Source organism: Falco naumanni, chromosome 1 (assembly GCF_017639655.2).
Source record: "Falco naumanni isolate bFalNau1 chromosome 1, bFalNau1.pat, whole genome shotgun sequence".
NCBI lineage: Eukaryota > Metazoa > Chordata > Aves > Falconiformes > Falconidae > Falco > Falco naumanni.
The window spans coordinates 23,293,097-23,307,551 of NC_054054.1; the positions used below are offsets into that span (position 1 = coordinate 23,293,097).

At 49.3% G+C, this 14,455-nt stretch overlaps 1 protein-coding gene across 1 annotated transcript in view; it reads right to left on the minus strand.

Moving 5' to 3' along the window:
• Positions 1 to 10,800: 10,800 nt before the first annotated feature.
• ALPK1 (alpha kinase 1) overlaps positions 10,801 to 14,455 on the minus strand; it is a 48,355-nt gene continuing 44,700 nt past the window's right edge. The window contains exons 13-14 of the mRNA XM_040585345.1: positions 13,162 to 13,348; positions 10,801 to 12,553 (exon numbers count right to left, since the gene is read on the minus strand). Of these exons, the coding sequence (XP_040441279.1) occupies positions 12,357 to 12,553; positions 13,162 to 13,348 (384 nt within the window). The 3' untranslated portion in view covers positions 10,801 to 12,356. The remainder of the gene's footprint in view (positions 12,554 to 13,161; positions 13,349 to 14,455) is intronic.

A 14,455-nucleotide genomic window follows, 5' to 3' on the forward strand; every position in this document is an offset into this window, starting at 1 on the left:
TTCTTGTGATAAAATATAAATAAAAATCTCTAATTTTCATAACTTTCGGGTCGTTGCTTTTGCTGCTTTACGTGCTGGCGGCCGGCACCCATCCTTGCCCCTGGTGAAAGCCAGGATCTGGCAGGAGCTCGCAGGGCCTTGGGGTGACAAATGCCCTCCCCCCAGCAGGTAGCAGGTGACAGCCACCTCTGCAGGCAGAACCATGGCAGCGCTCAGGGCCACCGGAGCTGCTGTGGCCCCAGCAGGCTGACTGACGGGCAGTTCAATTCTGGAAATTTCCTTTGACTTCTTAAAAGAACTCCCCTTTTTTCTGCAGAGTAAGAGTAAGACTGAGCTCTTGGGGATGGCAGCTCACCACTGGGGTGGGGGTGGAGCAGGGAGAGAAGTGGATCCGAACCAAGGAAAATCTCCTGGGTTTCCAGCCAAGCGGAGCCGCAGGCTGGCTTTAGAGGGGACGGGCACCATCAGAAAGACGCACATGGCTCAGTCGCTGCCTCTTGTCGTGGCGTTTCATTTCTGGTCTTGGGTTCCTCATGTGGCTGGTAGCACAGTGTGTGTGTGTATATGTATATATAAAGTCAGTCTGGTGGAAGTTTACCGACGGTGTCACTTGTGCCTCTTTGTACAGAAGACACTGCACAGCAAACACTGGATGGGTGGATGGATAAACTGCTCACTACACCTCAGGCTGATGGCTCCTGGATTTCACAGACAAGGCTGTAGGAAAGAAATGTTACTGAGTCAAGAAAAAAAAGCAGCATGGGTTTAAAGAGGAACAGTTTCTCTGTCTCTCCGAGGGGTGGATGAAACTCAAGGCACAGGCAAGTCCAGGGGGTTGAGTTCGGTCATGGCAGGCAGCCGTGCTCAGCGTGGGTACCAACAGCACATGGCCAGGGATGTCACGACTTGGGGGGGGGGGGAGATGCTGGAGGCCGCCACGGCCCCTCAATCATTGCCCCCATGCGCCCGGGAGCACTTTGTGACTTCTGGGTACAAACACCTGGAAATCATTAAAAACCGGCAGAGGCGCCTGAATGTATTAATTAAATAAAATGTGCAGCACATGAATCCCACCCGGTGCCCCCTGGATCCTGGGAGCAACGTCCCAGAAAGGGGTGGGGGTGGGTGGGTGGAGGGGGGAGAAAAAAAACCCCACAAACGTGTGAAAAGAGAATTAGTGAAATTAGGTTAGGCCAATAAAATGTGCGGGGGTTCGGCCTCCCCCCAGCCCCGCAGCCTCGGGCGAGCAGCGCTATCTAGCCTGATCTATTGTTTCCCCCCCTGGCAGGGGGGTTATTGTGTGATAAATAATTCCTTAAAAAAAAGTGGGCGCATTTGCATAATCACTGCTTTGATGTGGCCAGCAAGATGAAGCTGTGTCCCCCAAATCTGCCACGGGCCAGAAGGAACAAAACAAGAGGGAGCCTTTCAATCCGCTGGCAGTGTGTGGGGCAGCCCGTCGGGAGCGGGTTTTTCACTCTCGCTCTCTTTTAACGACCCCTTTTAATGATTAAACTCCAGGAATGCCAAAAAGAAGGCTAGTGCCTCGCTCGCCCTCTCCGTCTTTTCTGGTCGGGTCTCATTGTCCTTCCCCGTTTCTCTCGTGCTTTTAAGAGGCGCTGGAGTAGGTGCCTTCGGCTCTTCAAAGGCCGGGAGGGATGGGACGTGCTTCTGCTCCCTTGGTGGCGAGCCAGAGCCAGGCAGGAGCCGGAGGGACGGCTCGGGTGGCTCAGCACCAGGATGCTCTCTCCAACGGTCCCCAGGGAGGGACGCCGGGTCTTGCCCGTTTCAGCATCCTTGGAGGTATTTCCTTCCATCCCAGGTACAGACCCTGTTAGCAGGAGCATTACCCGTCCTGCCAGGGCCACGGCAACAGGAACCACCATGGGAAAAAGCACAAGTAGCGTGGGAGGATGGGGCGTGAGGGCCAGGAGAGGGATGTTCTGCGGCTGAGTGCGGGGTTTAGAGTGGGAGCCATGCAAGCCAAACTTTCCTGGTCCCTGGGCAGGGCTGCCAGCACGGCTGGAGATGCCCTTGGAGGAGACGGGAGGCGGAGGCAGTGCTGGCCGAGGGTCAGCTGGAGAGGCCGCGTTCCCATTCACCCACGTCCCAGTTTTAACTTTGACTGTGGCCAAAAGAGTTTATTCCCCTCTTGCTTCCCTCTAAACCTGAAGGAGTTTATTTCCCTCTTCCCTTTTTTTCTTTTATTTCCCTCTTTTCTTTCTGAAGACTGATTTTTGGAGGTGATGGGAGATCCTGCCCTGACCAGAGCTGTGGCTCCCCAGAGCATCGGGAAATCAGCCCGTGGCTGCAGAGACAATTGCAGCCAACCTGGAAGTGGACCAGGGGATGAAGGATGGGAAAGCATCTCTTCAGATGAAGTGGAAAACCTGGAGGTGGTTTCCATGGCAGCACCTTGCCATAATAACACGTGTTTATGATCCTTCTGTGTGTTGTATTTTGGCATAAAAGCTTCTCTGTGCCGTCAGCACTGGAGGGGCAGCTCTATGGCCCCCGAGGGGGTTTACAGCCCTCCTTGGCATAAGAATAGCGACAAGAAGCCAAACTAGTGCCGGTGTGACAGCAGCCGCACCCCAAGGGCTTGCGCTTGCTTGCTTTCATGTCAGACATAAATCTTTCAGCGTATTGCCATAATTAAAAAGAGCGCTCCTGACACAGCCCTCATCTGGCTGGCGGCTCTGAAGCACAGCTTTCGCCCTCCCTCCTAGGCGAATGCTACAAGCCAAGGCAGAGAGCTGGCCACTCGGGCTCGGGCACCTCGCTGATGCTCACTGAGATTCAAAATGAAGGCAGAAGACCTGGGAGGGCTGAAAATTCAACTTGGGGAGCTTTCTCAGTAAAGCTGAAGACAGTGAGGCTCAGCATGAAGGGTCTCACTAAAGAAGCAAATTTCCTAAACCCTTATTCAGGTGCCTCGGGCTGGGGTTCAGGGTCCATTGCTCCTCGGGTTTTATTGGTTCGATTATTTTGTTGCCACAGTGATACTTGGGTATGCTGATGGTGAAGAGGTAATGCCGTTATGCTGGGAAAGAACCAGATGAGGGTTCACCTGCTACGGGCCATCCTGTGGTGCTCCCTAATGACTCTGTTATTGAAATGTATATGACATTAAGTAATTAAGAACACACTGGCTGGTTTTTTGACACTGGGTACATCAGTTATCGCCTAAAGTTGCTGTAATTGAAAGGACTGGTCATCTGGGATATTAAACAGATACATCTTTTCTTACTTCCTCTAGGAAAGTGCGTACGCCAGTCAAGGAGATTTAATGAGAGCCCACCCCAAAATATTTGTAAAATGTATTTTTGTGCATGTTTCTCTGCAGATGAAAAGCAAGACCCCACGCAATCTTCACATTGCCACCTTCAGTCTTGGGACAGACAGTCTCCTGGCAGTCCCCAGCCTGGCAGCGCTCTGCTCCATCCCCCCGCTGCCCTTTAACTCCCCCCCAACCCTCTCATTTCCATTGCCGACAAGGCAAGTTTTGCCTTTCATCATTTCAGGCTGGAGAAGTCGGTGGGGCACACACCTTCCCACTGCCTCGCCTCAGGCTCTGCCTTTCCCCACAGGCTGGGGTTGGGTTGGTTTTTTGGTTTTTTTTTTTTTTTGCAATTCACTACTTTCTCCTCGGGGACTTGGCCTTTCACTGGTTTCATTTGCTTGCTTTGTACATAGCGGGGCTAGTCCTCAAATTTCGGGCTCATACTCCTCAGATGGGAATTTCATAGTCTCTTCTCCCTAAACTGATTTAATGCCGAAAGACAGCGAAAGCTTTTAAGTGGATCTCTCAAAAAAAAATATCACCCTTTCATTTTGATGATGTTTCAGAAGTATCTCAGAGCAGCTGCTGGGGGAAGGGCCATCACCATCTCAGTTCCCATCGCAGCTGAGCTCCTCCAGCCTCCGAGGGTCCTGTTGCCCACCCTTGCACTCTCTGCCATGTTTTTATCACAGGTCCCCTCTCCACAGCCACCTCGCAGAGCCCCGACCAGTGCAGGGGTTACAATGAGTTGGGGAGGGGGTTCGGTACCTGGGGGCTCGGGGAGCTGGCAGTGGGGCTACATGTCAGGGAAGGGGACTGGCACCCCGGGGGCATGAGCCACGAGTGGCAGCTGCTGCTCCAGCCATGGGGTGAGGGGAGGTCCTGGGGGGCCAGGAGCCCCCCGGGGGTGGGGGGGGATGCCGGCCGTGCTGCCCGGGGGGCTGCAGGTGGCTGGGGATGTCTGGGTTTGTGCCCGGCTCGCTCTCCCTGCCATGCTCTCATGGGACAGGGCACGTGTCCTCCAGGCACCAGAGGACACGGGTGGCAGAAGTGGTGCGAGTTAGGGGGTGGTGGAGAGGGGCACGGCCCTGATGGGGGAAGGGATGAGGTCGGCCTGGCCTTGCTGAAAAGGCCGCACGTTGGCAGGGGATGCCAGTGCTCCCAGCACTGCCAGCAGGAGCGCATCCCAGCCTCGCACAGTCACAACTCCAGCCCTGAGGCGCTCAGCTGCTGCGGAAGCCTGGCAAAGCTCTCTTTCCCAGTTAGATTTCGGGAAAGGACCAGAACCAGATCCCAGATCCCAGCCCTCCTAGACAATGGGAGCGCTTGGACCCCCAGCTTTGCAGCCAGCGCCCTGGGCCCCCAGCTTTGCAGCATTTCTGCTGCTGTTTGGGGTGTTGCTTTGCCTGGCGGCCATCAAGCCCTTGCGACTTGCTGCCCCCCCTCCCGCCTGTCCTGCAGGCTGCTCTCTGCCTGGGGAGGGGGCATTTTGAGCATTCTCTGGGGATGTCAACAGGCCGTCTGTTTCCCTTGGCTGAAGTAATCAGATAAACTCAGCGTGAAGGAATAAAAGTGCGCCAGGAGCAAGGCTAATGGTGACATGAATCTAAGCTGGTGTTTTTCAAGGCAGGCTAGAAAGCTTAGCAGGCGAGCCCGCCTCGGCAGCAAGCGGCTCGGCAGCTGCACCCAGAGGCACCTCCAAGCTGGTCCATGGTGGAAAGGAGCTACTTGGCCTCAGCCCATTGCATCAGCAGGGAACCAAGCAGCGTGAGCTGCCCGGGTGGCAGCGGGGGCTTGCCCTTGCAGACCAGTGTTTGGGATAAAGGCACGTGTCCCAGTGAATGTGAAGTGGCAATTCAGGATCTTGTGAAGTGCCAGGCTGCCCGTAGGGTGAAGAGCCACCAGATATTTTGCAGGGCTTTGCAGAGGCATAGGAATGGGGGCAGGGGTTGGAATTCATCACCTGGAGGGTGTGAATCACACACCCCAAATCCTTAAGGGCTTGTACTTCACACATTTTGCCCCCATTATGTGTGGATTTGGCCCATGCAGACCCGATTCCCATACCATACAGGCAACATCTCCAGCACCCATCTTTTATACAGCAATCGCAGCGCTGCAGCCCACTTGCATGAACAGAAATCCTGGTGGGATTCGTTCTTTTTTAACCTGGTGTAGGTTTTCGTCTGACTATGGGGGCCAAATCTTACGTCTTAAAGCTTAAGACTCTTGCAGAGCAACAGAGCAACAAGCTAACTGATACCTTCGACTGAAGGATATATCCTGCCTTCAGCCTATGGTGCTGCCACATTTGTGCGGGTCTGGCAACCTTCTGGCAACCTTCTCCTCCCTGTGACTCCTTGAGCCGAAGTCAGGTTTATGGTTGAAGAGAGCTAATACTCTTGTGATGGTAAGATTTAAAATAAAGCCTTTAAAAATTGATTGGATAAAAAAATTCTTTGGACTGCTGCCTGCAACGGAGGGTTGTTCAGCGCTTTGCAGTGGCCAGCAGCGTGCGGGGAGGGAATACGGATGCTGCTGGGGCGGCTGCAACACACAGCCATCCCCTTTCCCTCGCCTCCCCTCCCCCTTCTTTTATTAAAAAGAAGAGAGACTGGACCAAAGCTGATGGCATATTTACCTTCATGAGTTTTAAAAAAAGTTAATTACTGCTTGGAGCAAGTTGGTATGGCTGTCCTGAGCTGTCTTTTATTAGTAGTCGCCTTCATTAATTTCCCTCGCTGGATTTGCTGCTAATAGCTGCTTGGTCCTGGGCAGCACAAAGCAGCATCTGTGCCATTGAGCAGAAAAGCGGGAGTCAGGCAAAGGGGGGCACTGGGGGGGGTGACGCCGTTTGCAAATCAACCTCTATTAACGTGATGGCCTGCTCCGAGGGGACGGCAGCCCCAGTAGCCGGCACGGCCGTTTGGGCTTCACTTGGCTGTTACCGAGGGAGGAAAGGCAGCCGGTGCCAGCCAGGGTGACCCTGCCTGTCATTGCCGTGCTGCCAGGGCACCCCTGGGTGCTGGCCGTGCTGCATGGGCACCCCTTCGGGGGGGAGGGGGAGCGGGGTGCTGCACCTGCCTCTACGAGACCCGTGCACTCCCCTTAGTGCTGCGGGTGCTCCGGTCCTGCAGCACACGCTGCTGCGAGCAGAGGCAATCACTGAATCATGAGTAAGTCGGTATCTTTTGATGAAAGACATGCTGCATCTTAAAAGTAGCTTGGCAGCGAGATGTCCTGGTTAAAGAACGGGATGAAGTTCCGTTTGGAGGGCGGCCACGGGCAGGCCGGCGGGGCTGGGGGCACCACGGGCTCACAGGAGCCAGGGCAGCGGGTGGCTGCGGGGGCCCATAGCCCCATCTGCTCCCTGCAGAGGGACACGGAGGTGATGTCATCCAAGTGGAAAAAAGGAGGATGGTGTGTGCCATTCCAGGAGAGGCTGCTGGGGAAGGCACCCAGGTGCTTCTGTCCAAGGCAGCAGGTGACAGTGGCAGTTATTGGTCAACACGTTATTGTAAATATCCCCATTCCGGTTGTTTCAAGGGAGCAGCGGTTTCAACAGTGCATCACACCACCTGTAAGTAGTGCGCTTGTCCCAACACGTATGCGATGCCTAGAGATACAGCTCTGCATGCTCAGGTCTGCTGGCCGGGGGGCAGGATGGGCTGGGACAAGTCCCGTGCTGGGTGCCAGTCCCATGCCTGGAAGAGCAATCCCACCCCTGCTAACAATCTGTATGGTGGGAAGGAGATCGCTGAGGAGGCTGGTGTTCAGTATTGGCGCTGAGTTTTGCCAAGCAGAAGCGATTTGGCAGCGCAGGCTGTCTTTCTGAGCTTGCTCACGTGAAGCTTTCCCCTCGGTACCCATGAAAAGCTCTTTCTAGTAAAGGGCTGATGCCTAAATCCAGCAGCTGGGCTCTCGGGGCAGCTGATGTCAGGTTTATGGCAGCGGGGACATGCTGCCTCACGTGCAAGGGCTGCCTCACAGCTGGAGGGGTCACCCCGCGCCCGCTCTCCACTGGCTTGAATGGCCCAGGATGCTGCTGCCTCGAAGGGAGAGGGACACAGCAAGCCTGGCTCAGCCTCGCATTGTTGCAGTAACCAAGGGTCTCCCTTTTACACTGGGTCTTCTGTAAGAGAAGTTCCCTGAAGTGCTTCGTAGTGATGTTAGGTACCGGCAAAAGAGTGAGAAAATCATTCTGCCTGTGGTTAACAGGCTTTGGTTGCATCAATTTGTTCCCTCTTGATATCAAATTTACTAACTTTTGTGCACAAATGCATGACACACAGCAAACAAGACCTCTCTGCTTTTTATCTGGATGCCTGCAGAAAGGTGAGCGGGAAAAAACTCTTTTCACCAAGTATCTTCCCCGAAGGACAGGAAAGTGTGTCATCGCCTTGTCAAGAGCGGGACGTTTTTGTGCCCGACTTACTGTAGCGCTTGCACTGGGTGTAAACTCAAGTGCTTTAGCTGAGAGGAGGAAATGTTTCTTCAGACTTCATGTCCCTACAGATAATAATATTTTGCTGTACCAGCACAATATATTTTTGCTCATTTTGTAGCAAGGACAGGGCAACTGGCTCTTAATGGTCATACTGAGCTCTTATGTTGGACTTTGGAGTGTGTTATGATTAATCAAGACGCAAAAGCACTCTTGGTAGAAAGTTACTTAATATAAACCACTGAATTCCTAAGAAAGAAAAAAAAAGGAAAAAAGCAAAAAGTATTCCCATAGTCTTCACTGGTTCAAATTATTTTCTTCTGAAATCAGAGAAAATATCAGAACACCATTTTTTCAGTCAGTAGCTCTAAGATGAAACTTCCAGCTACAATATTAAATGCTCCATCATCAGTCTGAGTCAACTATCTATCTTGCCCAATAATCACCTATTTATACCACAAATACGAACCAATAATTTAAGTTCGGTGTGTTTCGGGCCACGCATGCATCTAAGTTCTTCAGGCAATGAGGCTATAGAGCACATTGATCCAGGATTTCTAGTATCCAAGCCTGGATGAAGACAGAGTGCCTGCATTTGTGAAGAACTGATACCCCTGATTTTGTGCCCAAGCCTGTAAAGAGTAGGACCAGTAGAAGCTACAGGGTTAAATATGATATCTGCTTTAACAGGGAACTGGACAAGCTGACACTTGATACTAACTTATAACTGTGAGGAAGCATAACTTTAGTAAAGTGTAGGCTGCAAAAGAAAATCAGCTGCTAAATGCAAATACTAGGAAGAAATCAAAATATTACAAAATCCCACAGATGGATTTATTCAGGAGCGTATCTCAATACATATTTCTTTTCTTTCTTTGAACAAGAGGCACACGCTGGAAAAGGCATCACTTTTCAGGGGTCTTGAAACTGCATGTGCTGTTAGAGCAGACACTGCGGGGCTAGCTGTTGGCAGCGCATTAGCACACTTTGTTCTGCGGAGATTGTCCGGGAGGTTTTGTTTTGCTTTTAATTGTCTCTATAGAGAAGGGAAAGCCTCTGCAGAGAGGCTTTAACACAGCATCTCCGCTGCCTATTAATTCCCGAGATCTTGCTAACTAGCTTTGTTTCCCCTTTAGAGCTCGGTGCTCCCTTTTGCCGGAGCATGAAGCTATGCACGCACAGCGTTTGTCACTTGGTTAAAGCCAGCATTTCCCCACTGCTGCGGACAAGGCCGTCCTTTATTGGCTGCAGAACAAGATAACGGACTTAATCTTCCCAGTAACACGTGAGTTTTCATGTATCACTTTAATCTGCAAAACACTGGGGCCGAGTGTACCGTCACATGCCGATTTCACTTTTCTATGAGCGAGTGACTCCCTGGCTCAATGATGGATTGTTTGCTCGCTTTTAACAACAGTCAAGATGGTGAATGCCCCGGGGTGATAGACAGTGTGCAATGGGAATGGCAGCAAATCTGATGGCCCAGTTCAAGTTCACCTGACAAAGCTGACGCAGTCTGCAAGCAGCATTCGAGAAAGGATTATTCACACTAGCATTATATTTTTGAATGCATTTTTCTTCCTGCGCAGCTGCCCAGATCCCCAACACTGAAGGTTTATGCACCATAATAAAGAGATTTAATTTTTTTTTTCTTCTCTTGCTTCTCCCTTTTTACACCTAGTTCTAATCGGTCGGTGCAGTGATAGGGCATCTTTCCAAACAACTCGGCACAAACATCACCTAGAAAACAATAGCATTGCTAAAAAGCAGGAACAAAAGCCTAAAAAAACTCTGCTGGCTGCAGAAACAAAAGCGGATGGTTTTGTTAAAGCTAACTCTCTGTTGGGGACCCATCTTTTTGTGGAAGTTTGATGCTGTGTTCCTTTTCTCATCAAGAAAATCTCCCCAAAGAAACGATCCCAGCCTTTGAGCACAGGGGCAGTGGCACATCAGGGCTTTGGAGGAGAAGAGGAGAATTTGAAATTAAGGCAACTTTTCACTGCTGATGGAGCAGGAAAGCTGCTTACCATTTTTCAAACATAATACACATGGGAGTGCACACGCATATGCGTGGGCACACACACATTCTGGAGGTGCTGCCATGGTCTTGGAAGAGTAAACTCTAGGTCTTCTGATAGTTTCTTTTTGCTGGAGAGGCAGAGACAAATGTTAGCTCCAGTTCTGTGTGTTATTCCAGTCCTATGTGGCACTATTAAGGGGAATACGTATAACCGCTGCTTGAACTTTCTCAGAAGTAGTTTTTCTCCTGCCAATTAGGCTAGTAACACCAGTAAAGGTGTGCTGGAAGAATGTAACATCACTGCAACCTGTAAATGCAAAGACATGCCCTCTGCTTTTAAACAAAATCTGTGCTGCATCCCTGACAGAGGCTGAAACAAGCGTTTTCCTGGAAGCCCACGCAGGTTAACCACCCATTGGAAATGAAGGTTGAAGGCTGCTTATCCTGGACAAGTAACTCATTAGAAGTCTGTCCGCAGCAGATGTAAAATAGGCAGTTGAATTTTTTAGGACTAAAATGCATTAGTCAGCCTATTCTAACATGCTTCTTTCATCATAGTCTGAATTTGGGTAATATTGCCAATAGGTTTTGGGTTTGGTGGCTTTTTTTTTCAACCAGACGTCCCACTTGGCTTAATTCAGCATTAAAAGGGGCACAGCATTAGAATGAGGAGCTCCCATCCCCTCTTTTTTTATGGCTGTTTTCTTCACAGTGCATGTATACGTTATCTGACCAGGCCAGAAGGTTTTACTCTTTTCAGCTAGCCAGAGTGTGCAGGGCAAAAAAAAAAAAGATTTCAACTGTTCATCTAGAATTCACAAAGTTGGGAGGGCATTGCTTTCCTCTCCATGTTTCTGAAATTTGCTGTGGCAGAACAGCAGTTAGGTCTCTTGGAAGTGGCCGAGCGCTTATCGGTATGTGAATTGCTGCAGGTGTCACATGTAGGTCACGTGAATGAATTGCAAGCTGTGGTTAAAAAAAACCCAACCCAAATAACAAAACAACACACCCCCCGCCAAAAAAAAAAAAAAAAAAAAAAAAAAAGAAGATTGTTTCATAAAAAGTAAAAGGCTGCAGCTGCCTCTAACCCAGGCAGGCACTACCGAAGCATGTGGCCAGCATACACACCACAGGCTGTTTGGTCCTGATGTTAAAAATCAGGGGCTCTCCAAGTGTGCTCAGGAACAAGCACAAAGAATAACAAAAATACTGCTAAAATTTGGAGTTCACGGACTATGTGCAGCTGTTTGCACATGTGATAGTAAAGTGTGTTCCCAGCACAGGCAGAGTTGTCAAGAAAACCTCCCGTCATGGAAGTACAAATTTGTAGTCTTTGGCTCTATGAGTGGGGTGGGGTGGGAGGATCAGGATCTTGGTGTGGGTTGTTGGTAGGGGAAGTGTGTAAGTATCGCTTCGGTATTACTGGGCATCTGTTTTACTCTCATTAATGTATTTTCTGGGATGTTCAGCAGCTTGGAAGCTCTGCGGGCTGTGCCTCCACCACCACTGAGGCACAACCCATCGGATGCGTCGTCCTTGCCACTGGCAGCGAACTGCAAGTCTCCTGCTGTCTGCTTCTGCTGGAAATTCAGCTGAGAAAGGCGCCCCTCGTTTGTGAACATCTTCTACCTCACAGCTCTCTGAGGCTGGATGACAGAGGCTCAAAGGGAGGCAGGGGGGTGATTTGCCTGCCCAGCTGGAACCAAAACTGGCACTGAGGCTGCTTTCTCTGGGCTTACTAGATGCTGGACTCCCCCCAGAAATGCTCCTTTGTACAAGCAGCTACACTCATGTCCCGTAAGATTATCTGTTGGAATCAGTTATGGAATTGCTCACCAAATCTGCGGTGCTCACAGTTTCATTACAGGCAGAAGAGATGTGCTGTCCTTAAGTGAGAACTGTTCTTCTCTTTGAGAAAGTCTTCAGAGAGTTTGTGAAATGTAGCAGTCCTAAATTATTCGTGTAAAGCATCTCTTGGTTCAAGAACACTATTTGTCCCTTGCAGAGCAGCACAGCTTTCTTGGCTGTTAAAGTTAAAACCATATTTCCGACTGTTTAGATATTGTGTGGTCACGTATGCACATACACACACACCCCCCTCTGAAAGAACTGTTATTTTTTTAAGCAAATCAAAACATTACCATTTGCTCCCTGAAGCATTTAGAGAAGTTTTTGGAAATTCTACAGATGGTTGAAATACAACTCCCTGCTTCTGTCTCACTCTATCTCATATTCCATTTCCAAAGAGCAGATGGTGCCTATTCCCCTTACTGGGTCTGAATAGATTAGAAGTTCATACAGTCCTGTAGTACACCTCTAGCTGAATTTGGGAGCCTGTTTTCTCGCTCTTCTTACATTCTTCTGTTAATTATTACAGACGGCTATAAGTGCACAAGGTTCAGATGGTACACAAGTTGGTAACATGGTATTACCAGCCTGGATGCAAAGGCCAGAACTTGCCAAACTTGTGGAGATAATGACTGACCCAACTCACATGGGTATTGTCTCAGTGTCTCTGTTCTCATGGAGACAATATGCTCCTAAAGGTGTGTAGGATAATATACTGCCCAGCTTCTGCACCATTCTTTGTGTGACTGTCCTGTGCAAGTCTACATTGTCAGCTCTACCGAGGGTCTTGTCAAAGAAAGGCAGCGACAGATTTCGTTGCACTTCACATGTTGATCATTAAAGAAGTAAAATATTCCTTTCTTCCCAAAGTTGGAGTGTGAAACATCCTTGCTATTAAGAGAATGAATCTGGGGGTCTGTGAGGTAGATGAGGCCTTTCCCATTACCTGTCACCCAGCCTGTGGAAGAAAGGACACATCTTGGTATTGCATATCACAGCCTGAGACAGACCTGCTTGGCACAGCCCATGCTCTGTTACTGTCACTGCAGTGATTCCCAGTTTGACCCTATGTCAGCAAAAGCAGAACCCTAAGAGGCACATAATGATTATATAATGAAATTAATATCCCAAATTAATATCCCAAAGATACCTGTATGCTAAAGGTTGAGTCTTTTAACTCTTAACCAAAGAGCTCAATTAGCCATTAGCTGAATATGGGACCTTTTCTTAGGCTTCCCAGTTTTAGGAAGGGGGAAGCGTGACAAAACCCACAGCCTCTTTCAGTGGTTCTCCTTTAGATGGTTCCACAAGACACGTCTTTGCAGACTGGCTTTAGTGTAATGGGATGCAGAGTACTCCATGGCATGAAGCTGTGGCACACCAGGGAGCAGGCGGCTTGCGTGCTCTTGCTGTGATGCAGCGGAGAGCAAGAGTACTGCTCAAGGCAAAAACATACTTGCACATCCCTCCCTCCCTTTATGTCATTTAGAGTCAGTACGTCTTTTATATAGCATATTCTGCAACATGAGAGGACACACGAGAAATGAAGTTTACTGTAATACAAACCTTGCAGATCAACAACAACATCTGTTCCATTGGAGAACTCATAGGTGAAATGGCCGTAGGCCAGACCATACTCTGTGGCTTTGTACTCATTCTTTACAACCCTTGTGTTATTGGACAGCTTCACAAACTCCCCAAGGATGTAGGGCTCCACGCTCACACATCCTTTTATAGTTCTGTCTTCCAGTATCTGAAAAGAGCGTGTTAATGAGAGTCATGCAAGCAGGGATGTAAAAACAAGGGTGCTAAAGCTCCTCTAACTGAAGTCTTGGTTTTCCTCCTATAACTTTCCGTCATAAGACAGATGGAAGGAGTGTCCATGTTAACTCACTGGTGATTCAAAACACAGGCTGTTTAGATGAGGCGCTCATATTTAGCTAGAACAAAGGGTGGAACAAGATTCAATACAACATCAGCCTGACTGGCCAAACTACATGGGCAGTGAGTTCTATAAATATCTAGCCTGTCCAGCAAATAGGAAACTTCTTTCAGGAGACTGTGTCTAAAGAATAAGCTAGAAATCTGAAAAGATTTGGCTAAACCTGCACCTGGCCCTTCTTCAGTGTGTAAATAACAAGGGGGAGGTTTTGAGGGCTGTTTTAGTCATTTCTGTGTTCAGAGATTTGTAAGTACTGATGCCAGACTCTCATTAGGTCTTATTAGCGAGTGGCATAGAGCCATACCCAGTGTCAGAATGGCTAACAGAAATATTAATATCCATAGCATGCTATCATATACCTACTCATAATGAAACAGCAAATTCAGCTCTGTACCATAGAGGGTAGCTCTCCGTATTTGAAACACAAGTCAAATTGAAAGTTAAGTGTAAGAATAAAGAAAAGATCCTTTACTGCCCCACTGGGGACTGGATGTCAGCATTAACCTCTGTGCCAGGTCACCCAGACAGGGCTCCTGCACAGGCATTTCCTTCTCGTGACTGAGTCCAGTCCACACAGTTGGAGAGAGAGATACTGGTTGTGCCATCAGGGACAAGCGGAAATGGAGCGGGCTATAGGGCATTGGATTGGTAGTGAGGTTGTGTCAACAAGTTAATTGAACTTGGTTTAAAGGTGCCTATGGTTCAAAGGTGGCCTGTTCTATGCTAAGGGATTGTTATTGAGGAAAAGAGCTTTTTGTGATGGCCACTTGAAGGATGACTGAGCTGTCAGTGTGATACGGTGATGAAAAATGCAGGTCTCGCTAAGGGTAAGGACTCCTATTGCCCCTGCAAAAGGTGTGGAAGAGTCTTGGGGTGAACATGGTGCAATTCTGTCATTAATACTTAGGAAATGGTAAT